This window comes from Myotis yumanensis, unplaced genomic scaffold (genome assembly GCF_028538775.1).
Source record: "Myotis yumanensis isolate MYYU_CA2020_CCGP unplaced genomic scaffold, mMyoYum1.0.hap1 SCAF_5, whole genome shotgun sequence".
In the NCBI taxonomy this organism is placed as follows: domain Eukaryota; kingdom Metazoa; phylum Chordata; class Mammalia; order Chiroptera; family Vespertilionidae; genus Myotis; species Myotis yumanensis.
In genome coordinates, this window is record NW_027223756.1 from 84,266,400 (window position 1) to 84,294,161 (window position 27,762).

A 27,762-nucleotide genomic window follows, 5' to 3' on the forward strand; every position below is an offset into this window, starting at 1 on the left:
ACTCCATTGTTCTGTCCTCATCTGCGATCTGTTAGGTGCTGGGAGCAGCGGGCGGGACTCGGGAGGCCCAGGAACTAGAAATGGTGAGTGTGCGGCCGGGCGCGGGGACGGGGAGGAGGGGCGGGTGGAGCCGCCGTGGCGGGACGGTCTCTCCACGGTCAGGTCCGGAGCCTGCGGACCCGAGGCGCCGGGGGCTCCGCTGAAACTGCAGGCCCCTCGGGCTCGCAGGGTGGGGCCCAGGCGGGACCCGGGCGTCCAGTGTGTCCCCGCGGCAGGGCCTTGGGCTGCGGAGCGCGTCTGGGCAGCTCTGCACCCTCATCCCCGCGGCTCCGCAGTCGGTGCGGTGACCACGTGGAGGGCCATTGGGGACAATGGTGACTCGGTCCCCGCGGTTCGTGCACGGGAGGAGCTGTGGTCTGTGGGGCCCCTGTCCCTCCTTTCTCCCCAGAAGGACCCCGTTTTCTCCTGAGTTTTGATCTTTGTGGAGCAGGCTCTTAACCGCCATCTTCCCTTCTCTGAGTCACAGCATGTTTATCAGCTATTTGTTTTGTGGTGCTTTTCAAACTGTTGAAAACAAAATTCAGCTGAGTAAGTGGAAGGTTAACTGGCTTGATCCCCATTCACGAATCGGACTGCATCCCATCTAGGAAATAGAATCTCAGAGCAGCTGTTCACAATGGAAGGCGTTTACAACAGGCAGAAAGGAAGTGGCTTTGAGAGGTTATTAGTAAAAGGAAAGAGGGGATTGCTTCAGGCAGGGTCACCCTTCCTTAGGGGAAGGAACAGCAGGAGTCTTTAGACAGGTTAGTGTTGAACAGCAAGTTGCAGAGTGACTGGGTTAAAACTTTACTCCTGGGAGAGGTGAAACTGCAGTTACATACAGTCCTGCACCCCTGAACCCGGGGAGGACATCCTGAGGCAGTTTTGTTGTTTTCAGTTCTCTTACAAACCTGCATGGTGTAGCCTGCTACACACCTAGGCCATATGGTGTAGCCTGTGGGTTCTAGGCAACAAACCTGTACAACATGCTTCTGTACTGAATGCTGTAGGCAATTGTGATGCAGTGGTAGGAAGCATTTATGAAAAGGTGCAGTAAAAATGTGGTGTGCAAGGTAGAAAATGGTACATCCGTGTGGGGCACTGACCCTGAATGGGCTCCAGGACTGGAGGCTGCTCTGCAGGAGTCAGTGATTGGTGAGTGAATATGAAGGCCTAGGAGGTTACTGTACCCGACTGTAGACTGTATCACACTGTACACTTAGGCCAGGAAATTTACAAAAAACAGATTCAATCAAGTCCAGGAGGCAATGATGCAATCAAAAGGCACCGTCAACACAGGACCTCTGAGGCTGCTGCCCACATAAAACAGCATACTGCTTCACAGCAAAGTTTTCCTTCACTAAGTAGTAAGCACAGAAAAATAAAAGGATAGTATAGCAAATACATAAACCAGTTTATCATCATCAAGTATTCTATGTAGTGAGCATAACTGTGTGTGCTGGACTTTCATAGGACTGGCAGCATAGGGAGCTTGTTTACACCAGCGTCATTATAAACATCTGAGTAATGCATTTTCCTGTGACATTGTGATGGGTATGACATCACTAGGTGATGTCAGTTTTTCAAATCCACTGTAATCTTTGTTTTATAGAAGGGGTTTTATTTTTCATTAAGTTATAATTGACATACATTAGTTTAAGGTGTACATTATAATGATTTTATATCCTATATAATAAAAGGCTAATATGCAAATTAACCAGATGGTAGAACAACTCGTCTCTATGATGCGCACTGACCATCAGGGGGCAGACGCTCAATGCAGGAGCTGCCCCTGGTAGTTAGTGTGCTCCCACAGGAGGAGTGCCACTCAGGCAGAAGCCTGGCTTACTAGCAGGGTAGGAGCTCCGCAGCAGCACTAAGGACCCCTCGGGGCCTGCGCCGGGCTGAGGGACCCTTCCCCCCAGTGCAGGAATGTCGTGCACTTGACCTCTAGTTTGTATATATTGTAAAGTGATCATCACAATAAGTCTAGTTAGCATCTGTCATTATACATACTCACAGAATATTTTTTCCTTGTAATGAGAACTTTTAGGATTTATTCTTAGCAACTTTCAAATCTGAAATAAAGTATTACTAACTGCAGTCACCGTACTATACATTGCATTTCCATGACATATTTTATAACTGGAAGTTTGTACCTTTTGACAGCTTTCATCCATTTGACCTGCACCTCACCCCTGTACACCACTCCTGTAACCTCTAGCAACCATCAGTCTGTGCTTTGTATCTATGGAGTTTTTTTGTGTTTTTAAAAAATATATATTTTTTATTGATTTCAGAGAGGAAGGGAGAGAGATAGAAACATCAATTATGAGAGAGAATCATTGTTGGCTGCCTCCTACATGCCCCCTATTGGGGTTTGAGCCCACAACCTGGGCATGTGCCCTTGACAGGTACCAAACCCTGGACCTTTCAGTGTGCAGGCCGACGCTCTATCCACTGAGCTAAACCAGGTAGGGTTGGACTTGTTTTTTTAAAAGATTCCACAGATAAGTGAGAATATGTGGTATTTCTCTTTTTCTGACTTATTTCACAAAGCATCATGCCCTCAAGGTTCATGAATGTGTTGTTTCAAGTGGCAGAATATTTTTTTCTAATGGCTGAATAATACAATATTCCTCTGTGTGTGTGTGTGCGTGTGTGTGTGTATGCACCATTTTATTTTTAAAAAAATTTTTTAATCCTCACCCGAGGATATTTTTCGGTTAATTTTCAGAGAGAGTGGAAGAGAAAGTAAAAGACAGAAAGGTGCATACACTTGACCAGAATAGCACCTGGGACCTTTCAGTCTGCAGGCCGATGCTCTATTTACCGAGCCAAACCAGCTAGGGCTTACTTTTTTTTTTCTCAATAAGTTGACACAATATATTAGTTTCAGGTGTCAAGTTAGTGATTAGACATGTATATAACTTACAAAGTCTAATACCATCAGACACCACACCTAATTATTAGAATATTATTGACTATATTTCCTGTGCTGTACTTTACATCCCCCTGACTAATTTATAACTACCAATTTGTACTTCTTAATCCCTTCACCTTTTCACCCATCCCTCAAACCGCCCCCCCCCCCCGCCACACACACAGCTATCATCCTGATCTCTATGAGTCTGTTTCTGTTTTTGGTTGTTTGATTTTTTTCTTTAGATTTCACATATAAGTGAAATCATATGGTATTTATCTTTCTGTCTGACTTGTTTCACTGACTTTAGCCTCTAAGTCCATCCAGGCTGTTGCAAAAGGTAAGGTTTCATTCTTTATTACAGCCAAGTAATAATCCATTGTATATATGTACCACTTCTTTATCCACTTGTCTGTTGATAAGCACTTGGGTTGCTTCCATATATTGACTATTGTAAATAATGCTCAATGAACCTATATTCTTTTGAAGTAGTGTTTGGAGTTTCTTCAGATATATACCCAGAAGTGGAATTGCTGGGTCATATAAGGCAGTTCCATTTTTAATTTTTTGAGGAACCTCCATACTGCTTTTCCATAGTAGCTGCACCAATCTTCATTCTCACCAATAGTGCATGAAGGTTCCCTCCACATCCTCACCAACACTGGTTGTTTGTTAATTTCTTGATGATAGCCATTCTGACAGGTGTGATTTGATAGCTCATTGTGGTTTTTTTTCCCCCTTGTAATCTTCAACCGAGGATTTGTTTATTGATGAGAGACAGAGAGACAGAGAGAAAAACATTGATTGGTTGCCTCCCGTACCGTTACTGGGAATTGAGCCCACCACAAAGGTATGTTCCCTGACCAGAATTGAACCTGAAATCTTTTAGGGATGATGCTCCAACCAATGGAAACAATTGTAGTTTTAAGTTGTATTTCTTATGAATAGTGACACTGAACTTCTTTTCATATGTCTGTTTGGCCATCTGAAATGTACCTCCTCTTTGGAGATGTAGCTGTTCAGGTCCTCAGCCCATTTTTTAATTGGATTGTTTATTTTGATGGTGTTGAGTTGTATTAATTCTTTGGTATTAACCCCTTATCAGATGTATAAAATATCTTTTCCCATTCAGTAGATTGTCTTTTCATTTTGTTGGTTTCCTTTGCCCTGCAAAAACTTTTGTTTATTTTGGTCTCGTTTGTTAATTTTTTTTTGTTTGCCTTGCTCGAGAAGACATGTCAGAAAAATATTGCTAAGAAAAATGTTAAGGGATTTTACTGATGATGTTACCTTCTAGAAGTTTCACATTTAAGTCTTTAATCTATTTTGAGCTAATTCTTGTATATGGTGTAAGAACGTGTCTAGTTTACATTTTTTTGCATGCACTGTCGTTTTCCAAACACCATTTATTGAATAGACTTTCTTTATTCCATTGTATGTACTTGTCTCCTTTGTCATACATTAATTTACCACATAAGTGTGGATTTATATTTTGTCTCTCTATTCTTTTCCATTGGTCTATCTGTCTGTTTTTATGCTGGTACCATGCTGGTTTGATTACTATAGCTTTGTAGTATAGTTTGATATCAGATAAAGTGGAATCTCTGACTGTTCTTCTTTGTCAAGATAGCTATGGCTATTTGTGGTTTCATATGAAATTTTGAATTATTTTTAACTATATTTTTATTGATCTCATAGAGGAAGGGAGAGGGAGAGACAGAAACATCGATTGGCTGCCTCCTTAATTACCCCCCACTGAGGATTGAGCCCGAAACCCAGGCATGTGCCCCAGGACCCTTCAGTCCAGGCTGACACTTTCCACTGAGCCAAACCAGCTAGGGACACATTTTGAATTATTTGTTCTAGTCCTGTGAAAAACGTCATTGGTATTTTGATAGGAATTGCACTGAATCTATAGATCACCTTGGGTAGTATGGACATTTTAATGATGTTAATTCTTCTTATCCATGAGTATAGTATTTACTTACATTTGTTTGTATCTTCTTCAGTTTCTTTCTTCAGTGTATTATAATTTTCTGAGTACAGGTCTTTTACCTCCTTGGTTAAATTTATTCCTAGGTATTTTATTTTTGATTCCAAATCCATTTTAATCTTATGGGTCTACCATCCTATATGGGGACTGTTGTTGACCACAGATTGTTATGTGACTTATGACTGTATTAAGTTTTGTTTTTGGTGATGTGACTTTACACAAGTGATTCATTGTGCACCTGTTGTCCTCTTTTTTAGTAGAATAGATGCAAAATTTCAATTGTTTATTATTTTCCCAGAGTCAATGAATGCCTGTTTTTTTAAAAAGTGTATTTTGTTTGTGTATTTACAGGTAGCTATAACCACCTGGAAATAATTTGCATAAAATCTCTGTGCCTCTCTTTCCAGGATCTACTATGGGAAACAGAAATCCTATGAGGAGTCCTTTGGGTGGTTGCTCTTGGGTAACTTTATGGATGTTGTACATCAGCCCTGCCTCTCCCCAAGTTTGTCACCTTGAAACATTTTTTCACTTTATTTTAGTCTCAGGTTTTCAATGAATAAAAATGTATGCAATTGCCCTAGCCGGTTTGGCTCGGTGGATAGAGCATCAGCCTGCAGACTGAAGAGTTCCAGGTTCGATTCCGGTCAAGGGCACATGCCTGGGTTGCGGGCTCCATCTCCAGTGTGGGGCATGCAGGAGGCAGCCGATCAATGATTCTCTCTCATCATTGATGTTTCTATCTCTCTCGCCCTCTCCCTTCCTCTCTGAGATAAATAAAAAAAGTACTTTTAAAAAAGTCATTGCAACTTAAAACAAAGTGTAAAATATTTTCAAGTATTCTGGACACAACTGCCTATCAGAGAAATAACACATTTTATTGTTACATTGCATGTATTAAATTATTGTTTGGCTTGCTTCTTCCCAGTGTGGGTAGGAATATTACAAGGTCTACTATTTTGAGTGAGTCAAATGGATTTTTAGAGCTTAGACTGGAAGTGTTGAAGTAAGATTAGTAGTTTATAAAACAAATTCTTGCCATATGAATAATAATTAATTAGCATCCTTTTTTTGAAATGCAATAGTAGATACTTGTGGATTTTCTTGTTGAGCTAGCAAAGTGCCTTACCATTTTAATCCCTTCATTACACATGAACACTGGCTTTAAGCCTGTTTGCTGATTGTTCCAACACAGGCTTTGTGTCGCTTGAAACATCAATGGTGGTCCAGAGCAACCTCAGCGGGGAGCAGAGGTCTGAGGCCAGGTGCTTTAAGCTAAGGAAGCTGCCCATGCCCTTGAGCCTGCCAAGGGAAGTACTTGAAGGCCCACTGACCTTCCTGGGGAGCCTCTCCCTGCAGGTGTCCTACCTGCTCACACCCTCCATTGAGTGAACCTTTACAGTGAGAGAAGCTACCGCCCTGGGAAGCTGGGGAAGCAAGTGCACCTGCGGGAGAGGGTGATGCCCCTTCTGAGGTTTTAGTTGTGGTCCCCCTGGGCCTGTTTCTAGGCATCGGGTGAAGTTTTGCATCAGGGTGTGGGTGCAGATTGAGAAAATCTGGGGAAGCAGGAGTGTGTGTCCTGGGTTAGGGACTGTGACATTGGGAGTTCATTTGGGTCAGAACCTAACACTGAATCCAGCTGAGCACCCCCTCACTGTGAGCTGAAGCCTGAGAGGGAGCACGTCTGTTGGTGGAGGCATGCTGGGAGCAGCACCTGGTGTTAGAACCCTGCGGTCGGATCGGATTTGGGTTTAGAAACCTTGGTTTTGAGTTCTGGCTGGGAATGAATTCAGAGCCAAGACTCAAATTATAAGAGAACATTTGCCGAAACCGGTTTGGCTCAGTGGATAGAGCATCGGCTTACGGACTGAAAGGTCCCAGGTTCAATTCCGGTCAAGGGCATGTACCTGGGTTGCGGGCACATCCCCCGTGGGAGATGTGCAGGAGGCAGCTGATCACTGTTTCTTTCTCATCGATATTTCTAACTCTCTATCTCTCTCCCTTCCTCTCTGTGAAAAAATCAATAAAATATATTTAAAAAATAAATAAATAAAAGAACATTTAATTGGGAAGTCACAGAAGTAGAAGAAGAAATTCTTAGAAGGCATGGGTTTAGGAAACAAGTTACAGAGGTAATGGAAGGGCCCTTGGCTCTTAGAAGTGAGAAAGGTAGCTGTTACATGCCTGGGGGGATGGGAGGGTGAGGAGAGGTTGGGACATGCTCCCAGGAAGGAGAGCGAGCTGGGTTCTCTGTCCTAAGGCTTTAGGGTGGAGATTTTAAGGGAGGTCCCGGGGAAAATCTCAGAATATTCAGCAGCTTTCCAGATGTGTCCCTTCAGGGTCTGGGTCTCCACCGATTGATTGGTTGTGGCCAGGGCACAGGTCATCATTCACTGCAGCTGGTCCTCAGGTCAGCTCTGGCATCGCTTTTCTGGTTTTGCTGCTTTTCTGGGCCTGCAGATAAAATAGAAGTGTTGCCTAGAGGTTATTTCTAGGGGGAAAAGGTCTGGGGATCCAAACTGCATGGCCAGCAATATGCTACAGGATGAAAGGTCACCCTGGGGATGAGGTCCCAGCCTACAGTTGTCTGTTGCTGGGCATGACCTTCTGTCCCTGACCCATTCTCCTTGCTCTGCTCATGTCTGTCTAACTGCCCAGCACATTTCCATTATTCCCCAGGGAGAGGAGGTATTGGAGCTCCCAGACTTCATTCCTGGGGTGGCTGCTCAGGTGTCCCTCCTCTGCTTCCCCAGGGACTGTAACACTCCAGGGTTCTGTCTCAGCCGGGAGAGTGAAGAATGTGGAACCTTCTGAAACTGGCTTTCCTCTGTCCTGTGGGAAGCAGGCTGCTCATCTGAGCTGAATCCAACGGATGTGTTTCTTTCCTTCAGATCCTTTATCCACTGACTAGGGAAGCCCTTTCACTCTAGTTTCCCTGAGAATGAAAATGTCAGTTGGCTGAAAATACAAAGTAGGAAAAAAAAAAAAAAAGATACAAGATGGAAAAAAAAAATATCAAGGAAATTTGTGAAAGCAAATAGTTTGTTTTTTCCCCCCTTTTTAGGCAAGACAAACTTCAGATGTAAAGTGAATGTATTTAGGATTTCAGGCATTTTTTTTTAATCCTCACCTGAGGATATTTTCCATTGATTTTTAAGAGAGAGGGAATGACAGAGAGAAACATCTTGATTGGTTGCCTCCTGCAGGAGCTGGGAGGACACTGCAACCAAGGTACGTGCCCTTGACCAGAATCCAACCCGGGACCTTTTGGATCTCAGGCAGACTAATATATATTTTAGTCTCAGGTTTTCAATGAATAAAAATGTATTCAATCATTGCAACTTAAAACATATATTTTTATTGACTTCAGAGAGGAAGGGAGAGGGAGGGAGAGACAGAAACATGAATGATGAGAGAGAATCATTGATTAGCTTCCTCCTGCATACCCCCTACTGGGAATCAAACCCAAAACTCAGGCTTGTGCCCTGACTGGGAATCTAACCATAATCTCCTGGTTCATGGGTCAACAGTCAACCACTGAGCCACACCCGCTGGACACATTTTTTATTTTTAGATTATTGTTAGTGTGGCATGTCTGTAGAGAACATTGACATTAAAAATGGTAACATCATTGAATTTTTTTTTAAATATTTATTTTTATTTTTATTTTTTACAGAGAGGAAGGGAGAGGGATAGAGAGTTAGAAACATCGATGAGAGAGAAACATCAATCAGCTGCCTCCTGCACGTCCCCTACTGGGGATGTGCCCGCAACCAAGGTACATGCCCTTGACCAGAACCGAACCTGGAACCCTTCAGTCCACAGGCCGATGCTCTATCCACTGAGCCAAACCGGTTAGGGCAACATCATTGAATTTTTAAAAATATATATTTTATTGATTTTTTACAGAGAGGAACGGAGAGTGATAGAGAGTTAGAAACATCGATCAGCTGCCTCCTGCACACACCCTACTGGGGATGTGCCCGCAACCAAGGTACATGCCCTTGACCAGAACCGAACCTGGAACCCTTCAGTCTGCAGGCCTACACTCTACCTACTGAGCCAAACTGGTTAGGGCACATCATTGAATTTTTATTGTAATTGATGTAAAAACTATTAAAACATATGTAGCCATATCCCATTTTCTTTTATCATTGACTAGAGTCCAAGTGCATGAAATTCATGCATGGGAAGGGTCCCTAGGGCCCATTGGGCCCTTCTGGCTGCCAGCCGGGGGCCCCCTTCTCCAGCTGCCGGCTGCCAGCCAGGACCTTCCTTCATTCCGTGCCGTCTCCTGGTGGTCAGTGCAGGTCACAGCGAGCGATCGAACTCCCTGTTGAACTCTCAAGGGGACAATTTGCATATTAGGCTTTTATATATATATATGCATGCTTCTATATCTCACTCTCCATTCCGCTCTAAAATCAATACAAATATACTTTTTAAAAAACATGTAAATTTCTAAAACCTCAAAACATTTTAGGAGCTAAACTGTTATTAAAGGAATTAAATTCTAGAATGGCTTCTTAAGTACAAAATTTAAAAAGAGTCCATTTCTGCATTTATTTTAAATAAATCTGTAAAATAGAAAAGTCCAACTTAAAGCTCACTCCCCACATATGCTGATCCCTCCAGTACTTGTTACTCCAGTCCCCCCTCAAATACAGTTTTGATCATTTCTTAGCAAATGTCCTAACGTATACCAAGTCTAGCCACTACCGCTGGATGCTCCACACCTGTGAGATCGGGCCTAAACTGGCAGTCGGACATCCCCCCTGGGGTCTCCGATTGGAGAGGGCGCAGGCTGGGCTGGGGGAACCCCCCCACCTGCACAAATTTCGTTCACCGGGCCACTAGTATATATATAAAATGGGTAAAGACCTGAATAGATACTTCCAGAAAGAGGACATACGGATGGCCAATACACATATGAAAAGATGCTCCCTATCACTAATCATCAGAGAAATGCAAATTAAAACCACACTGAAAAATCACCTCACACCTGCCAGAATGTCTATCATCAATAAATGCACAAATGTGCCAAAACCGGTTTGGCTCAGTGGATAGAGCGTCGGCCTGCGGACTGAAGGGTCCCAGGTTCGATTTCGGTCAAGGGCATGTACCTGGGTTGCGGGCACATCCCCAGTAGGAGATGTGCAGGAGGCAGCTGATCGATGTTTCTCTCTCATCGATGTTTCTAACTCTCTATCTCTCTCCCTTCCTCTCTGTAAAAAATCAATAAAATATATTTAAAAAATAAATAAATAAATAAATAAATAAATAAATGCACAAATGACAAGTGTCAGTATGAAGTTTCCTCAAAATTTAAAAATACAACTGGCTCATGACCTATCGATTTCACTTCTGGGAATATACCAAAGAAACTCAAAACACTAATTCAAAAGAAAATACGCACCTCTGCATTCATTTAGCATTATTTACAACTAGAGGCCCAGTGCACGAATTCGTGCACATTGAAAGGAAATTAATTAGAAGAAATATTTTAGAGACTGAGAGGGACTGCAGAAGGCCTCCAGGATGTGTCTGGCCATCTTGCCCAGTCTCAATCGGCCAGACCCCAGCAGGAAGCTAACCTACTGGTCGGAGCGTCTGCCCTTGATGGTCAGTGCACATAATAGCGACTGGTCGAGTGGTCACCCAAACGGTCGGATACTTAGCATATTAGGCTTTTATATATATAGACTAGAGGCCCGGTGCACAAAAATTTGTGCATTCGGGGGGGGAGGGGGGGAGGGGGGTCCCCCAGCCCGGCCTGTGCCCTCTCGCAGTCTGGGACCCCTCGGGAGATAACGACCTGCTGGCTTAGGCCTGCTCCCGGGTGGCAGAGGGCAGGCCCAATCCCTAGGTGCAGCCCCTGGTCGGGCTCAGAGTAGGGCTGATTGGGGAGTTGGGGCGCCGCCCCCTGTCATGCACAGAGCAGGGCGGAATGGGAGGTTGTGATGCCACCCTCAGTCACGCTCAGGATAGGGCCGATTGGGGGGTTGGGGCACCGCCCCATCACACTCAAGGCAGGGTCAATGGGGAGGTTGCGGCACCACCCCCTGTGATGCACAGAGCAGGGCCAATCAGGGGGTTGGGGCACTTCCCCCCCCCCCCCCCCCGTCACGCACAGAGCAGGGCCCATCAGGGGGTTGGGGAGCTCACCCCTCTCATGCACAGAGCAGGGCCCATCAGGGGGCTGGGGAGCTCCCCCGTCACGCACAGAGTAGGGCCGATAGGGGAGTTAGGGCACCGCCCCCTGTCACACACAGAGCAGGGCGGATCAGGGGGTTGGGGCGCCACCACTGTCACACTCAGGGCAGGGCCCATGGGGAGGTTATGGCTCTACCCCGTCACAGACAGAGCAGGGCCGATCAGGGGGTTGGGATGCCACACCCTGTCACACACAGAGTTGCAGGGCGATCAGGGGGTTTGGGCGCTGCACCCTGTCATGCTGATCTGGTGCCAGGAGACCTCTCGGCTCTGCTGATCCCGGTGCTGGGAGGCATATTACCCTTTTACTATATAGGATAGAGGCCTGGGGGCCGGCTGGTTTGCCCTGAAGGGTGTCCTGGATCAGGGTGGGGGTCCCCACTGGGGTGCCTGGCCAGCCTGGATGAGGGAATGATGGCTGTTTGCAGCTGGTCACACACCCTTCAGGGTGGGGGTCCCCACTGGGGTGCCTGGCCAGTCTGGGTAAGGGGCTGAGGGCTGCTTTCAGGATGGCGGTTTTGACTGAAGCTCCCAACCGCTCCTTTTTTTCTTTTTTTTTTCTTCTGGGCCAGCTTTAGCTCTGGCTCTAGCTCTGAGGCTTCCGCTGCTGGTTTGTTTCGGTTCTATAATCGAAACAATGTATAACTTCAGCTCTGAGATCCCAGCTGGCTATATTTGTTACAAAGTTTCAAACTGCCAGCTCAGAGGCCTGCAAGTCAGGCGGGGAACGTTGGAGTCTGCAGTCACTGGAGCAAGCAAGCCTCATGTTCGCTTCCAGCTGCCTGGCTGCCGGCCGCCATCTTGGCTGACAGTTAATTTGCATAAGGATATGCTGATTAGCCAATGGGAAGGGTAGCGGTCGTACGCCAATTACCATGTTTCTCTTTTATTAGTGTAGATAGCCCAGATTTGGAAGAAGCTCAAGTGCCCATCAGTAGGCAAGTGGGTGAAAAAAGCCGTGGTATAACTCAATTGAATATTACTCAGCCGTAAAGATGAAGGAAATCTTACCCTCTGTGACAGCACGGATGGACCTGGAGACCATTATGCTAAGTCAATAAGCCAGTAAGAAAAAGACAAATACCTCATGATTTCATTTACACGTGGAATCTAAGGAAGAAAAGAAGCTAGCAAAGTATAAAAAGATTCATAGATACAGAAAACAGACTGATAGCTGTCAGAGGCGAGGGGCGCTTTGAGGAAACTGGAGAGGGGTGGCGGGGTCACCCCAGGTGCAGAGCCTAGGTGTTGGGAGACTGGATGAAAAAAGGGGGAGGAATCAAGCAAAACAAACAAACTCTTAGACTCTGACAACAGCATGGGGATTACCAGAGGAAAAGGGGGGGGGGGGAGGGCGGGGGGCGGAGGTAGAAGAGGGTGAAGGGGAGGATTAAATGGTGATGGAAGGAGACTTTGGGTGGGGAACACACAACACAATGTACACATGATGTGTTATACAATTGTACACATGAAACATAATTTTATTAGCCAATGTCACCCCAATACGTTAAAGAAGTTTTTTTTTTCCAATTTAAAAACATAAAACTTAAAAAAGTGATTTTTTTCCAAAAACTTGATGCTACTCTAGGGGCACTTCTCCCAACTCGTCTCATTTCTGAGCTCTCCTGTGAGTTCCAGCAGCAGGACAGCCTATCCCAGGCACAGGACCTGCCCAACAGCATAATTCCCCTAAATGCTGCTCCCAGGGAGACATCATACCCACTGATGTCTAAGTGCAGGGAACAGAGAAAAGGTTCCCACTCACCACTGGTGATGCCAGAAAAAACAATGATCTATTCAGTAGAGCAATGACAAAATAGGAAAACCTCTCTTGTCTTAGGTCCAGGGAGAGTAAGGAATGAGACAAGCTCCCGGTGGAACACTATTTTTTTTCTACAGAGCAGGGTTTAGGAACCTTTTTTCTGACAAGAACCATTTGGATATTTATAACATCATTCATGGGCCACACAATATCATCCACTTAAAAATTAGCCTTCTTGCCATGCCTGCGGCGGTGCCGGGAGGAGTCGGCGTCCTCGGTAGAGGGAGGGTGGCTCCAGGCCAGGTTTTGGCGCCACCGGCTGCTGCCTCCTGAACTCCAGCGCCCACTCTATCAGCCTCTCACTCCGTCCCAATATGTCTCAAGATGGCGGCCAATGTGGGATCGATGTTTCAATGTTGGAAGTGCTTTGATTTACAGCAGCTGCAGGTCAGGCTTCTCCGCGCTCGGCCTCTCGCGGTGGCAGCTTCTGCCGGGGCCCCAGGCTGCCTGGTCGTGGAGGAGAGGGTGCGCGGAAAGCCGGACCGAGTCGGGTTCAAGTCCCTCTCTCTCCCCGGCCCCCGTTGGTAACTCGCTTGATCAGAAATTGATACTCTGTGTTCAATTCATTGATCAGCCCAAGGTGGCGCTGGGATCCACCGCCACCGCTGTCCCCGGGGTCGGGGTCGGCCCCCACTCCGGATGGCCTCAGGCCCTGCGCCACCACCATGGGACTGGGGAGGGGAGGCCCCGGCAGTAGTAGGTCGGTGGCGCCGTATTTCAGGGGAAAGTTTGTGGGGAGTTGCTGGGGGTGGCGGGCGGTGCCGAAGCGCCTTTCCTCTCCAGGAGCCTCCGTCTCCACTGCCGGGCTGAGCGGAGCAGAGCTGAGCTGGTGGCGCAGTCGTTGGGAGCTTTAGCCACTGCCCGCAGCTGTCAGCGGGCCGGCCGCGCTGCGGCTCCCGCATTTGGTGTCATTTGGTGTCATTTGGTGTCGGGCTCCTAAAGCGGACCCTCGGGTTTGTTTACGTCTGGGAGGGAGCCCCGGGGCCATCACAGACCCCGCAACGCCCTGCTCTTCTGCTGCTTATCCAAGTGGCGCTGCCGGGTCATCCGTGCCGGGACCCAGCTAGGGGTGCTTTGGGGAAACTCGGAGGGGTGGCAGGTCCGGGGAGCCTGGGTGTTAGGGTGCCCGGGAGCTCTCGGAGGTCGGGTGTGCGGGCAGATGCGTGTGGGGCTGTAACCTTCTCCAAGCAGCAGCCCCCCTCTCGCCCCCGCGCTGTTTCCCTGTGCGGGGGTGCCACCTCCCCGCCACCTGTCCCAGCAGCTCACCGGAGCCCAGGATTTCCTGCGGCCCCTAGTAACCCTCCTACTCCCCTTTGGCCCTCTCTTCCCAACTAGTTCCGGGGTTACGATGGAGCGCGCCCCAGTTCGGCACCAAAATGCCTTCTCGGTTTGAGTTCTTGAAAGCAGAGCCCTTGGGAGACCCGTGGAACTGTGGCGTGTGGGGCCATGGTCCACGCGCTGAGCCCGGGGCGCCGGGTCTCAGGCCTCTCCATCCGGCGCCAAAGCTGTCGCCGTGCTCAGGGGGTGCGTTCTTGTGGTCCACCTCCCCCGCCCCCCCAGGAGCAGGGCGCCCTCAGGGTGTGCCCCAACCTGCCAGCTCCATGCTCCCCGCGCCTGGACAGCCTCAGGACTCTGCCAGGTGGATGTTGTGCGTAGCGGGAGCCAAGTTGAAGGTGAGCGGGCGTGTGAGCCAGAAGCGCCGTGAGCGCTGGGGACCCTCTGCAGCTTAAAAGGGCTCAGGGCGTCCTGGCACTCCGGGGGTCCCTCGGCGTTCCCGAGGGCTGGGTACTGTTCACAACTGTAAGGTGTGCGTGATGGTAAACTTGGCCCAACTTTCCTAACCCAGAGGACTGGTGACTGTGACCTACAATACTTTTAGGAGGAAAGCAAATGAAATCCAGATGCAGGCTAATATGAAACGAAGCAGATTAGATTAAAACATATGTAAATGGAGTCTGACAACTTTAATTGTATACGCTTGTTTTTGCCCTTGGCTACGTAAGAACTTGGTAACGCAGACTCAGCATCGTTATGAAATCTCTTCAGATGTCTCGCTTAACTAGGAAGAAGACTATGTGAAATATGTGTTTCCGATAAGATTAAAACTTAAAGGAGTTTGAGTATGTATTGACTAAAATAGATTACTACAATGTGTCTGTTGTGTAAATTCCTGGATATACTGAACATAGCCAAATGGCATTTTTGATATGTTGGTCTACCCTGTTTTATTAAAAATAGCTCCTTTTCACCATTAAAAAAAAATTGCCTGCTAAATTTGGTCAAACATTTATTTAACTGGCAGAGCCAGAGCAAATGATTCCAGGACCACTTCAAAGAGGTCCCAATACCATACTCTGCCTGCCAATTGCCTTGAAATGCATGAAACTGCCCACTCTGGTACACAGAAGTGAGGCGCAACAGGCTCAGCAATGCCACATGGGGCAGCACAGCTCCCAGCACCATCCACCCGGCACCCAGCAGCCACAGGTCAGCAAGTCTGAGAAACAGAAGACAGACGCACACAGGTGGTATGTTGGGATGTGCTGTTCCTGGCAGCAAATTCAAAGGGTCACCTGCAGAGGTGTGAATGTGAGTGATGCTGGTGTGTCACACCCCTCACACCCACACCAGGAGAGCAGGACAAGCCTTAGGACTCACATAGAGGTCTCAGGAGGGCCGGGCTGGCCTCTCAAGCAGCTGAGACCTGGCTTCAGAGCCAGAAATGGAGCCTGGTGTGGTCATGTGGGCCTTGAAGATGGGTCTTGGGAAAGAGTTCTGCACAGGCAGGGATTCTGTGGTTTGAATCACCTGCCTGCTCTATAGGAGACACCACCCAGGCTTTCTTTTCTTTTTCTTTTTTTTAAAATATATTTTATTTACTTTTTACAGAGAGGAAGGGAGAGGGATAGAGAGTTAGAAACATCGATCAGCTGCCTCCTGCACACCTCCCACTGGGGATGTGCCCGCAACCAAAGTACATGCCCTTGACCAGAATCGAACGTGGGACCCGTCAGTCCGCAGGCCGACGCTCTATCCGCTGAGCCAAACTGGTCAGGGCCACCCAGGCTTTCTTATCAGCTTGTTCAAGTGCGAGGCAATAGGGACAAGAGCGGCTGAGGCTCAAGCTGTCAGCAGGCAACCATCAAAAAATGAAGTTTGGTGTGGAAACCACATGGCTCAGTGGTTGACCATCCACCTATGAACCAGGTCACAGCCCTGTTCAGGGCACATGCCCAGGTTGCAGGCTTAATCCCTACGGAGGGGGTATGCAGGAGACAGCCGATGGATTATTCTTCTCATCATTCATGTTTCTATCTCTCCCTCTCCCTTCCTCTCTGAAATAAAGATTATATATATATGTATATAATACATATGTATATGTATATATATAAATGAATAGTCTGAGTCCTAATCCTATCTAATAAAAGAGAAACATGGTAATTAGCCATACCTCCGCTACCCTTCCCATTGGATAATCAGGGCGATATGCAAATTAACTGCCAGCCAAGATGGCAGCCGGCAGCCAGGCAGCTTGAAGCTAACAGGAGGCTTGCTTGCTCCAGTGACAGAGGAAGCCAACGTTCCCCACCTGCTGCTGCCGGCCTCTGAGCTTGCAGTTTGAAACATTGTTACAAATATAGAAGCTAAACAAAACCCCAGTAACCTGCTTTCAGCCAGCCGGGATCTCGGAGCTGGAGTTGAAACAGTATTTCGATTATAAAACCCAAACAAACCAGATACCTGCTTTCAGCGGCCGAGGCCTCAGAGCTGGAGCCAAGCCTCAGAGCTAAAGCTGGCCCAGAATTAAAAAAGAAAAAAGAAAAAAAGGAGCAGTTGGGAGCTTCAGTCACCCGCCAGCCTGAAAATGGCCCTCAGCCCCTCACCTAGACTGGCCAGGCACCCCAGTGGGGACCCCCACCCTGAAGGGGGTGTGACCAGCTGCAAACAGCCATCATCCTCTCATCCAGGCTGGCCAGGCACCCAAGTGGGACCCCACCCTGATCCAGGACACCCTTCAGGGCAAACCAGCCAGCCCCCACCTGTGCACCAGGCCTCTATCCTATATAGTAAAAGGGTAATATGCCTCCCAGCACCGGAATCAGCAGAGCCGCGAGGCCTCCCAGCACCAGGATCAGTGTGTCAGGGGGCAGCGCCCAAACACCCTGATCGCCCTGTGGCTCTGTGTGTGATAGGGGGCGGGGCCACAACTTCCCTATCCACCCTGCTCTGTTCCTGACAGGGGAAGGTGCCCCAACCCCCTGATCAGCCCTGCTCTGTGCCTGATAGGGGGGAGCTCCCCAACCCCCTGATCGCCCTGCGGCTCTCTCTGTGTGTGACAGGGTGTGGCGCCCCAACCCCCTGATCGGCCCTGCTCTGTGTGTGACAGGGTGCGGTGCCCCAAACGCCCCCCCACGGGCCCTGCTCTGTGTGTGATGGGGTAGAGCCATAACCTCCCCATCGGCCCTGCCCTGAGTGTGACAGTGGCGGTGCCCCAACCCCCTGATCTGCCCTGCTCTGTGTGTGACAGGGTACGGAGCCCCAACCCCCCTGATGGACCCTGCTCTGTGAGTGACAGGGGGCAGCGCCCCAACCCCCTGATCGGCCCTGCTCTGTGCATGACAGGGCGTGGTGCCGCAACCTCCCCATCGACCCTGCCTTGAGTGTGACGGGGGCGGTGCCCCAACCCCCCAATCGGTCCTACCCTGAGCGTGACTAGGGGTGGCATCGCAACCTCCCGATTTGCCCTGCTCTGTGCATGACAGGGGGTGGCGCCCCAACTTCCCAATCAGCCCTGCTCTGAGCCCGACCAGGGGCTGCACCTAGGGATTGGGCCTGCCCTCTGCCACCCGGGAGCAGGCCTAAGCCAGCAGGTCATTATCTCCCAAGGGGTCCCAGACTGCGAGAGGGCACAGGCCTGGCTGAGGGGCCCCCCTCCCCCCGAGTGCACAAATTTTTGTGCACCGGGCCTCTAGTTACAACATAAGAAAACCCCTGTGGAGCTTGCACACTGCTGGGGAGTCAGCTGCCTGGGCCTGAGTGTGGGCGAACCTATGACACGCGTGTCAGGGGTGACACGCGAACTCATTTTTTGGTTGATTTTTCTTTGTTAAATGGCAGTTAAATATATAAAATAAATATCAAAAATATAAGTCTTTGTTTTACTATGGTTGCAAATAACAAAAAATTTCTATATGTGACATGGCACCAGAGTTAAGTTAGGGTATTTCAAAATGCTGACACACCAAGCTCAAAAGGTTCACCATCACTGCTCTAAGGTGTCAGTGACTGACTTGTGTGCCTCAGGGGAAGAGGTCATTCCCCCAATGTTTCCTGTGAACCTGACTGGTGCCTCCCGCTCAAGAGAGATGCCCTAGTCCCATCTCTGGACTCCCAGCAGCACGCCCCTCCTGGTGGCTGCCGGCCGCCATCTTGGCTGACAGTTAATTTGCATAAGGATACGCTGATTAGCCAATGGGAAGGGTAGCGGTCGTACGCCAATTACCATGTTTCTCTTTTATTAGTGTAGACTAGAGGCCCATTGCACGAAATTTGTACATGGGAGGGGGGTCCCTCAGCCCGGCCTGCGCCCTCTTCAATTCGGGACATCCCTCTCACAATCCAGGACCACTGACTCCTAACCACTTGTCTGCCTACCTGCTTGATCGTCGACTAACCGCTCCCCTGCCGGCCTGATGGCCCCCAACTGCCCTCCCTGGCCAGCCTCATGGCCCCCAACAGTCCTCCCCGGCCAGCCTCATGGCCCCCAACTGCCCTCCCCTGCTAGCCTGATCGCTCCTAACTGCCTCTGCCTCGGCCCCCACCACCGTGGCTTTGTCTGGAAGGAAGTCGGATGGTAGGAAGATGTTCAGCAGTCTCTCGGTCTAATTAGCATATTACCCTTTTATTAGTGTGTGTGTGTGTGTGTGTATATATATATATATACACACACACACACACACACACATATACATATACATATACACACACATATGCTGGCTTCTTTGCTTTCTTTTATTTCATGTTTTTAATTCCTCACCAGCAGGTATGTTTTTTATTGATTTTAGAGAGATAGGAAGCTGTGTGGGGGTGGGGGTTGGGAGGGCATCTATTGGTTGACTCCCATTCATACCCCAATTGGGAATCAAACACAAACTGGGGCAAGTGCCCTGACCTGAAACAGAACACATGATCTTTTGTTTTGTTGTTTAGTTGTATAATTTCTTTATAAGTTTGAGTAGGAACCCTTTTTCAGATGTTTCATTGATGAATATGTTCTCCCATTTAGTTGTCTGTCTTTATTTTATTGATGATTTCCTTTTAGTTTGATTAGTCCCATCATTTATTGAATATACTACTTTTGTTATATATTCTGGCCTCCTGTGTCAATTATTCCTTCACCATAAAGGCTTGGCTTTATTTCTGGCCTCTCTGTCCCATGCCACTGATTTATATGCTATTTTTATGCCAGGACCATGCTGTTTTGATTACTATGGCCTTGTAGTATAGTTGGGTATTAGGTAGTGTGATTCATCCACATTGTTCTTCTTTCTCAAGATTGCTGTTGCTATTCAGGGTGTTTTGTGTTTCCATATAAAATTTTTGAATATTTGTTTTAATTATGTGAAATACACCATTAGTAACTTGATAGGAATTGCATTGAATCTATAGATTTCTTTAGGTAGTATGGACATTTTAGTAATATTAATTTTTCTTATTCATAATCAACATATATAGTGTACATATATAGTGTTCCACTTACAGTATATACATTGCAATTACAGTTTACATTTAATTTATTTTGTATGTTTCAGATGTAGAACATAGTGTTTAGATAAATTTTACAGTGTTGTCCACCTGATATTTTCAGTAACCCCCTCACCCCTTATGTATTTTGTAATCATGTGCCATTTCTACATGAATATATTGAGGATTTCAATAAAGGCCCCTTCCATGCCAAGTCCTAAATTGTTCCTCAAGATCCAGGCCCCAGTTACACTGTTAAATTCTACCAGAAAAACTTTTTTGTGTGTGATCTTATGATTTCAATATATATGTCTGTGTGTCCTAAAAACCAGTATGAAGTAACCCTCAGGCTCATGAGTAGAGGACTTTTGTAGGGGGCCAAATTGTCCTGTCTTGCTCATGCCTAAGCTTTAACTCTAATGTCCTACCTCCATGAAATGAGAGAGGCAAAAGAAGGTCAAACTGAGTTACTAACAAATAATATAAAAATAAATGATCATTCATACTCCTCCACAAGAATATTTTCATTCATTCAGGTGTATCTGACTACTTCTAAGAATCTGGAGTACTTCAGGACAATATGGCCAAGTACATTTTATTCCAAGTTGAATTTCCACACACCGCCTGGCCTCTCCTGTTTGGTGATGAGAATAGAAAGCTACCAGGCCTTTATTGTATTCATAGTCATTAAAACATTATGCAGATATGACAGTGTGTGTCTTGGCCTGCTGCATCAAATGGTGATTATAAAGGAGATGAAGTTTCTCACAAAGAATCAATGGACTTAACATAGAAATATTTTAATTTATTAATATAGAAGTTGTTCAAGATGCTCTTCACCCTGACATTAGAGAGCAATGAAGACTTGAAGTTATTACAATAAAATCATATCAATAAATTCCATGTATTCATGGGGATGGGAGTGTGGCAAATAAATAGTCTTGATAGTCTTACAAACAAGTCATAGACTGAATGTTGGGGACCATGTGTCCTATGTGAACTTCTTATGAATTATGTATAGGTCGCCAGTGCTGTCATAACCATTCTCCTATATGCATATGTGGGATGTTTTAGGACTCAGTGGCCTTTGAGGATGTAAATGTGGAGTTCACCATGGAGGAGTGGGCTTTCCTGAATCTGACCCAGAAGAAACTCTACACAGATGTGATGCTGGAAACCTTCTGGAACCTGGCATCAGTAGGTAGTTATGACAAATTCTTTGTTTTTTAATATATTTTTATTGATTTTAGAGAGGAAGGGAGAGGGAGAGAGAGAAAAAACTTAATGATGAGGAAAAATCACAGATATAGCCAACAAACCAGGCCTACTGGGAATTGACCCGTGAATTCCTTGTTCACATAGGTTGATGGTCAATCAGTGAGCTACGCTGGGCGGCAACAACTTTTTACTTATTTAGTCAATTAGAAAACTGGTGTTGCTTGCTCATCAGTGCTGTTTCAAGAACTGAAGTATGAAAGAGAGTACATTGGCAATTAAACTAGGAATGATCACAGCTCATTGTGTACCTAAAAATCTAACCATTTTTCATATTCCTTAATAGTTTATAATGCTTTTTCTAGCATGTATTTTAGAAGAAAAATGTGAAGGCCATGACATTGAAGATCAGTATGAAAATCATGGGATGAATCTTAGGTAAGTGACATTGACATGAGAAAGCAATGTCTCATAAGAGAATCTGTTTTTTGGAAAATATGTTTTTATAATGTATTTTATTCATTTATTTTTTAAAATATTTATTTTATTTATTTCAGAGAGATAGGGAGCGGGACAAAAAGAGAGAAACATCAATGATGAGAGAGAATTATTGATCAGCTGCCTCCTGCTCATCCCACACTCAGATTCAAGCCCACAATTTGGGCACTTGCCCTGGCCGTGAATAGAACCATGACCTCCTGGTTCATGGGTCAAACCTCAACTACTGAGGCATGCTGGTGGTGTGAAAATATGTTTTTATTGATTTTAGAGTGTGGAGGTGAGAGGGAGAGATAGAAACATGAATTGACTGCCTCCTGCATATCCTGTACTGGGGTTAATAAGCCTGCAACCTGGCCATGTTCCCTGTCAGGGAATTGAGCTGGAAACCCCCCTGGTGCATGGGTCCATACTGAACAACTGAGCCATGTGGATCCGGTCCACAAAAGAATCTTAAAAATAGGCAATCCAATTATATCAGCCCAGCTTTAAATGTATTGATTCTTAGAAAAATCTCATCAAAATGTTTTTTCTGAAATATGACCTAGATGTGTAGTGTATAAGAAACAATTACACTTGGAAACAGTATACAGAAGTACCATTAATGAATATAAGTGTTTTCATAATGTCTATGATCCAACCTATTTCAGAGGCTTTAGGATATCCACTTTCAAATAATAAGAATGTACAGAAACCCCGCACTTTCCTTGAAAATGGTATATATGTCATTGTCATATTATTAATAAATATTAAATCATTAACAGAGTATTAATAATATGCTTCTGATTTTTACAGCAGTCATATGGTAGAGAATCTCTGTAAATGGAAGGATGGTTGTCAATGCAGAGGAAACTTCAGTCAGATTCCAAATCATAATGAAAAGAGGAAAACTCCTACTGAAATAAAACAACCTAAATCCAGGTTGTGTAGTCAAGTCTTCATGCATTATTTATCCTTTAATAACCACCTGAGCTCTCCCATTGGGCGCAAACTATACCTGTGTCAGGAATATGAAGAAAACGCTTATAAATGTAAGGAACCTGAGAAAGCTATTAAGCATCACCAACAAATTCAAAGACATGAATGGAGACCCAGTGGAGAAAAAACCTATGAATGTAAGGTATGTGGGAAAGCTTTCCACTATTCAACTTCTCTTAGAAATCATGAAAGATCACATGTTGGTGGGAAACCATATGAGTGTAAGCAATGTGGCAAAGACTTTAGTCATCTCATTTACTTTATAATTCACAAAAACACTCATAATGGAGAGAAACTATATCAAAGTAAGCAATGTAGCAAAGCTATCAGTTCTCCCAAGTATTCTCAAGAAAATGAAAGAACACACACTAGAGAAAAGTCCTATCAATGTAAGAAATCTGGTAAAAGTTTCAGTTCCAGTTATCTTAGAAATCATGAAAGAACACATACTGGTGAGAAACCTTATGAATGTAAGCAATGTGGGAAAGTCTTCAGTTGGCTCAGCTCTCTTGGAAAACATAAAAGAAGTCATGATGGAAAGAAGCCTCATGAATGTAAGGAATGTGGTAAAACATTCCATGACCGCTGTTCCCTTAAAGATCATGAAAGAACTCATACTGGATCAAAACCCTATGAATGTAAGCATTGTGGTAAAGATTTCTCTCATCGAACTTCCCTCCAACGTCATGAAAGAATTCATACTGGGGAAAAACCCTATAAATGTAAGCTTTGTTGCAAAGCTTTTTCTTATGTAGTTTCCCTCCATCGTCATGAAAGAACTCATACCGGGGAAAAACCATATGAATGTAAGCTTTGTGGTAAAGTTTTTTCGTATTCAACTTCCCTCCAAAATCATAAAACAACTCATACCGGGGAAAAACCCTATGAATGTAAGCAATGTGGAAAAGTCTTCAGTAGGCTCAGCTCTCTTGGAAAACATAAAAAAAGTCATGAAGGAATGAAGCCTCATGAATGTAAGGAATGTGGTAAAACATTCCATGACCGCTGTTCCCTTAAAGATCATGAAAGAACTCATACTGGATCAAAACCCTATGAATGTAAGCATTGTGGTAAAGATTTCTCTCATCGAACTTCCCTCCAACGTCATGAAAGAATTCATACTGGGGATAAACCCTATAAATGTAAGCATTGTGGCAAAGCTTTCTCTTATCCCACTTACCTCCAACGTCATGAAAGAATTCATACTGGGGAAAAACCCTATAAATGTAAGCATTGTGGCAAAGCTTTCTCTTATCCCACTTACCTCCAATGTCATGAAAGAACTCATACTGGGGAGAAACCCTTTAAATGTAAGCATTGTGGCAAAGCTTTCTCTCATCCAGCTCCCCTCCAAGATCATGAAAGAACTCATACCGGGGAAAAACCCTATGAATGTAAGCATTGTGGCAAAGCCTTCCATAGTCGCAAGTACTCTCGAGAACATGAAAGAACACAATGTGGAGAAAAGCCCTATGAATGTCAGCAATGTGGCAAAGCGTTCAGACATTCCACTTCTCTTAGAAATCATGAAAGGATGCATACTGGGGAGAAACCCTATGAATGTAAGGAATGTGAGAAAGCCTTTTTCTCTGCCAAGTGTCTTAGAGAACATAAAATAACTCATCATGGAAAGAAGTCTCATGAATGTAAGGAATGTGGTAAAAGTTTCCTTTATCCCTATTACCTTAGAAATCATGAAAGAACTCATACTGGGGAAAAACCCTATGAATGTAAGCATTGTGGCAAAGCTTTCTCTTATCCAGCTTCCCTTCGATGTCATGTAAGAACTCATACTGGTGCTCTAGCCAGTTTTGCTCAGTGGATAGAGCATCGGCCTCTGGACTGAAAGGTCTTGGGTTCGATCCTGGTTCACTTATCTCTCAGCTGTACCATCATGTATGATAATCCATATTGGGGATGGACCCTAGAAATGTAAGAGGGTTAGAAAGCATTCATTTCCTCCAATTTAATGTGAAGGATGAAAGAACTCACTGAAGAGAAGCCCTGTCATGTAATGATGATAAAAGAGCCTTTGGCCATGAAGGGACTCACACACAGCAATAAGTGTATAAACATAAGGAATGTAGGAGAACCTTTCCTGGACATGTGAAAATGCACCTGTAGAAATAGTGTACACTTATAGCAAAGATGGGAAAGTCTTCAGCTGTCCCTTTTGCTTGGAAAGGTCATTAAAAAACTCAAAGTGGAGAATTGTATTGAATGTAAAAATGTAGAAAAACCTTCTGTTGCCTCATATCCCTACAATACCATGTGAGAATGTACACTGTATAATTGACAATTAAAACAAACTTTGAAATTTTAACAAATACTTTCAAAGTAGCTTGAACACTGCCATGAAAAGAAATCCTATTAGTGTAACTAACTGGTACATGTAAGCCTGTTGCAAATTAAGTCATATACTCCCCAAAACTCACAGCATTAAATAAGTTCTATAAACTTTTGACATATTTGGTCATTATCAGTACCCATTCTTTTTTTTGTTAGTTTTTAAATTGCTTTTTTGAAGTGAGGAAGGGAAAGAGAGAGAGAGTAGAGAGAAACATTCATGTGAGAGAGAAACATAGATGGGTTGTTTTCCCATGTGCCTAACCAGGGATAGATTCTTCTACCCAGTGATGTGTCCTGACAGGTATTGAATGAATAAACCCTACACACATATGTGTTCTTTTTAATTTTTGAATTGCACTTGAAATTCACTACTATTTTAGCTAATAAGTATTTGCCATATATTTGTACTTGAAGTTCACTGGAGAGTCCCATGTGAATTATTTTCATGGTTGGTTTTTGTGTTGCTTTTGGCTGGGAACTGTGCTATGAAGTTTACATTAAGAAGAGAATATTTTAGTTTGTTTTTCTCGATCTTTGTCCTGCCAGCCAAGAAATCCTCAAAACTGCCAGCCACTGCTTTACTTCCATTGATGTCAGGTGTAAGCTTTATAGATGTTCACAATTCAACATTAAAGATCCACTATAGGTTGGCTTTTCCTGCAAGCCCATAGGTGTCTACCACGCAACAAATGTGGACTATCATGGTTTAGGCTGTTTTCTGAAGGGTACGCACTGTTCTCTAGATTGCATTTGCATGAGGTCTAATTTGACTAGTAATCATCTTGTCCTGTTCATACTACTATTGATTATGATTCAGATCCCACTGTGACAATTGCAATGGTGCAGTGCAAAGGAACCACGGGACAGTTTTAAAGTTCCTTCTAGCCAAACATCAACAAAATCACATCCCTATTTTTAAAAGGGATGTAATGAAATGTATTCAAATAATATAAGTAACCACAAACTGTCCTGCCCAGCAATGCTCAGTTGAGCATCCTCCCGTGCACTGAAATGTCATGGGTTCCATTCAGGGTCAGGGCACATAACCAGATTTTGGATTCAGTTCCTGGTTCAGGCACATAGGAAAGGCATCCTTTCAATGTTTCTCTCACATAGATGTTTCTTTCTCTTGGAAAAAAAATCAATAAACAGTGGTGGATGGGGGAAGAAAGATATCTGTAATATATTCAACAATAGAAATAAATATAAAAATATGTACAGTCAAACATCATTTCTCAAATGTCTCTCATCTCGAAAAATTCTGTTCTTGACTAAATTGTACACAGAAAAAAATGTGTCCATGGAGGAACCAAACTTCAATTTTGTAACTGACAGTCTTCAATCTGATACCTCACTTAGCATGACCAAAAGCTTCTTTTAGGCAACCAAGGAGAGAGTGCTTTTTTTGGGGGGTGGAATCAATGACTAGCACGGGAGTGCTAATGTTGTTAAAGGTGTGAGTGAAACAATGATCACAGGCCACTGAAGAGATATTAAAACTTGTTGATTTGGATAAAGGAAAAGCAGTTAGCCAGTGACAGCCATTTTGGAGGCAATGTAACAAGTAAAGATGTTACATACTGACCTGAAAGACACCCTTCACCTGAATGCTAAAAGTGATTCCTTTGAGCTAGTAGGGGGTGGTTTGATAAATTGAACAAAAGAAGTGTTTATTTATAGATTAAACAGTACATTAGACATGTGCAGTATATAAGAAAGGTTTTAACAGGGAATCACTTTTGGTTTCTGGAACAGATTAATTCAATTTACATGATTTCTAATGGGGGGGGGGGGGCGGGAATGATTCGGTTTTTGCACAAATCCCTTCTCAAACAGCCTTGAGGTTCTACTGTACAAAAAAAGAAAAGAAAGTCAACAAACATCCTCTGTGAAGATTTTTCAAAAGAGAATGACCACAAACCAAAAATGATGTAACAGCACACTTAAAAGGATTTCTTTCATTTCCTTTGTGATCGATGATTTGATTGCCATTCAGGAAAACAAGACATTTTCCTGCGCTGCATTTTGTGAGGAAATGAACTTAATTCTACCTCTGGTAATGATAACCATTTTTATATAGAGCACAGAATATATGATTTGCCGAACCTAAATTGTAAGAAGCACAAATCATACTAGTGAGAAAAGGGGAGTTTTTGTTATTTTTATTCTTTGGAAACCTGTTCTCTTTCATCAAGTATGCAGACATCAATGCCTTTGTCTTGATTCATCATAGTCATGGCATAGCTTTGTGTGATGATGGACATGTGTGACCTTTTGTTTTCTTTTTTTTTTTTTTAAATATATTTTATTGATTTTTTACAGAGAGGAAGGGAGAGGGATAGAGAGTCAGAAACATCGATGAGAAAGAAACATCGACCAGCTGCTTCCTGCACACCCACCACTGGGGATGTGCCCGTAACCAAGGTACATGCCCCTGACCGGAATCGAACCTGGGACCTTTCAGTCCGCAGGCCGATGCTCTATCCACCGAGCCAAATCGGTTACGGCACCTTTTGTTTTCAACAAGGTATATCTAGGGCTGGCATGAGTGTAAGGCCAGCAACCAGGGGTCTGGAATAGCTTGCCTTGCTTATCTAAATACTGAAATATGTACTATAATGTTTTGGATGCATTTCCAAAAGGTACCGTAGTGAAATATATATAAAATCACATGCTCCTTAACAAGATATATGAGACTTGCTATCTCCTTTATGAGTTATCTGAGGTTTATAAATTTAAGAATATTATCAAATAACACAAACCTAGCAAGAAAAAACATTAGCATCTCTTATAATGAAGCCATTCCTACTGAGAAAGTATGATCTTTTTTTTTTAATATTAATTTTAGAGCCCTGGCTGGTGTGAGTCAATGTTTAGAGTGTTGGCCTGAGGACTGGATGTTTGCAGTCCTGGTCACATAAAAGTGACCGATTTTCTATTTAATAGCAATGTAAAATAATTTGAAATTTTCTTTGGAATGGCATATCA

At 44.8% G+C, this 27,762-nt stretch overlaps 1 protein-coding gene across 2 annotated transcripts; it reads left to right on the top strand.

Annotated features, from left to right (window-relative positions):
* On the top strand, nucleotides 1–26,518 carry LOC139010971 (zinc finger protein 14-like). 2 transcript variants are annotated; one of them, XM_070416104.1, is made up of 4 exons: nucleotides 1–83; nucleotides 20,809–20,935; nucleotides 21,315–21,387; nucleotides 22,243–26,518. In XM_070416104.1, the coding sequence occupies exons 1-4, from the start codon at nucleotides 81–83 to the stop codon at nucleotides 24,269–24,271; spliced, it is 2,232 nt and encodes a 743-aa protein (XP_070272205.1). In that variant the 5' UTR covers nucleotides 1–80; the 3' UTR covers nucleotides 24,272–26,518. The 2 variants fall into 2 exon arrangements, with proteins under 2 accessions (XP_070272205.1, XP_070272206.1); XM_070416105.1 differs by lacking the exon at nucleotides 1–83 and having other exon boundaries at nucleotides 20,925–20,931.
* The last annotated feature ends 1,244 nt before the right edge of the window (nucleotides 26,519–27,762 follow it).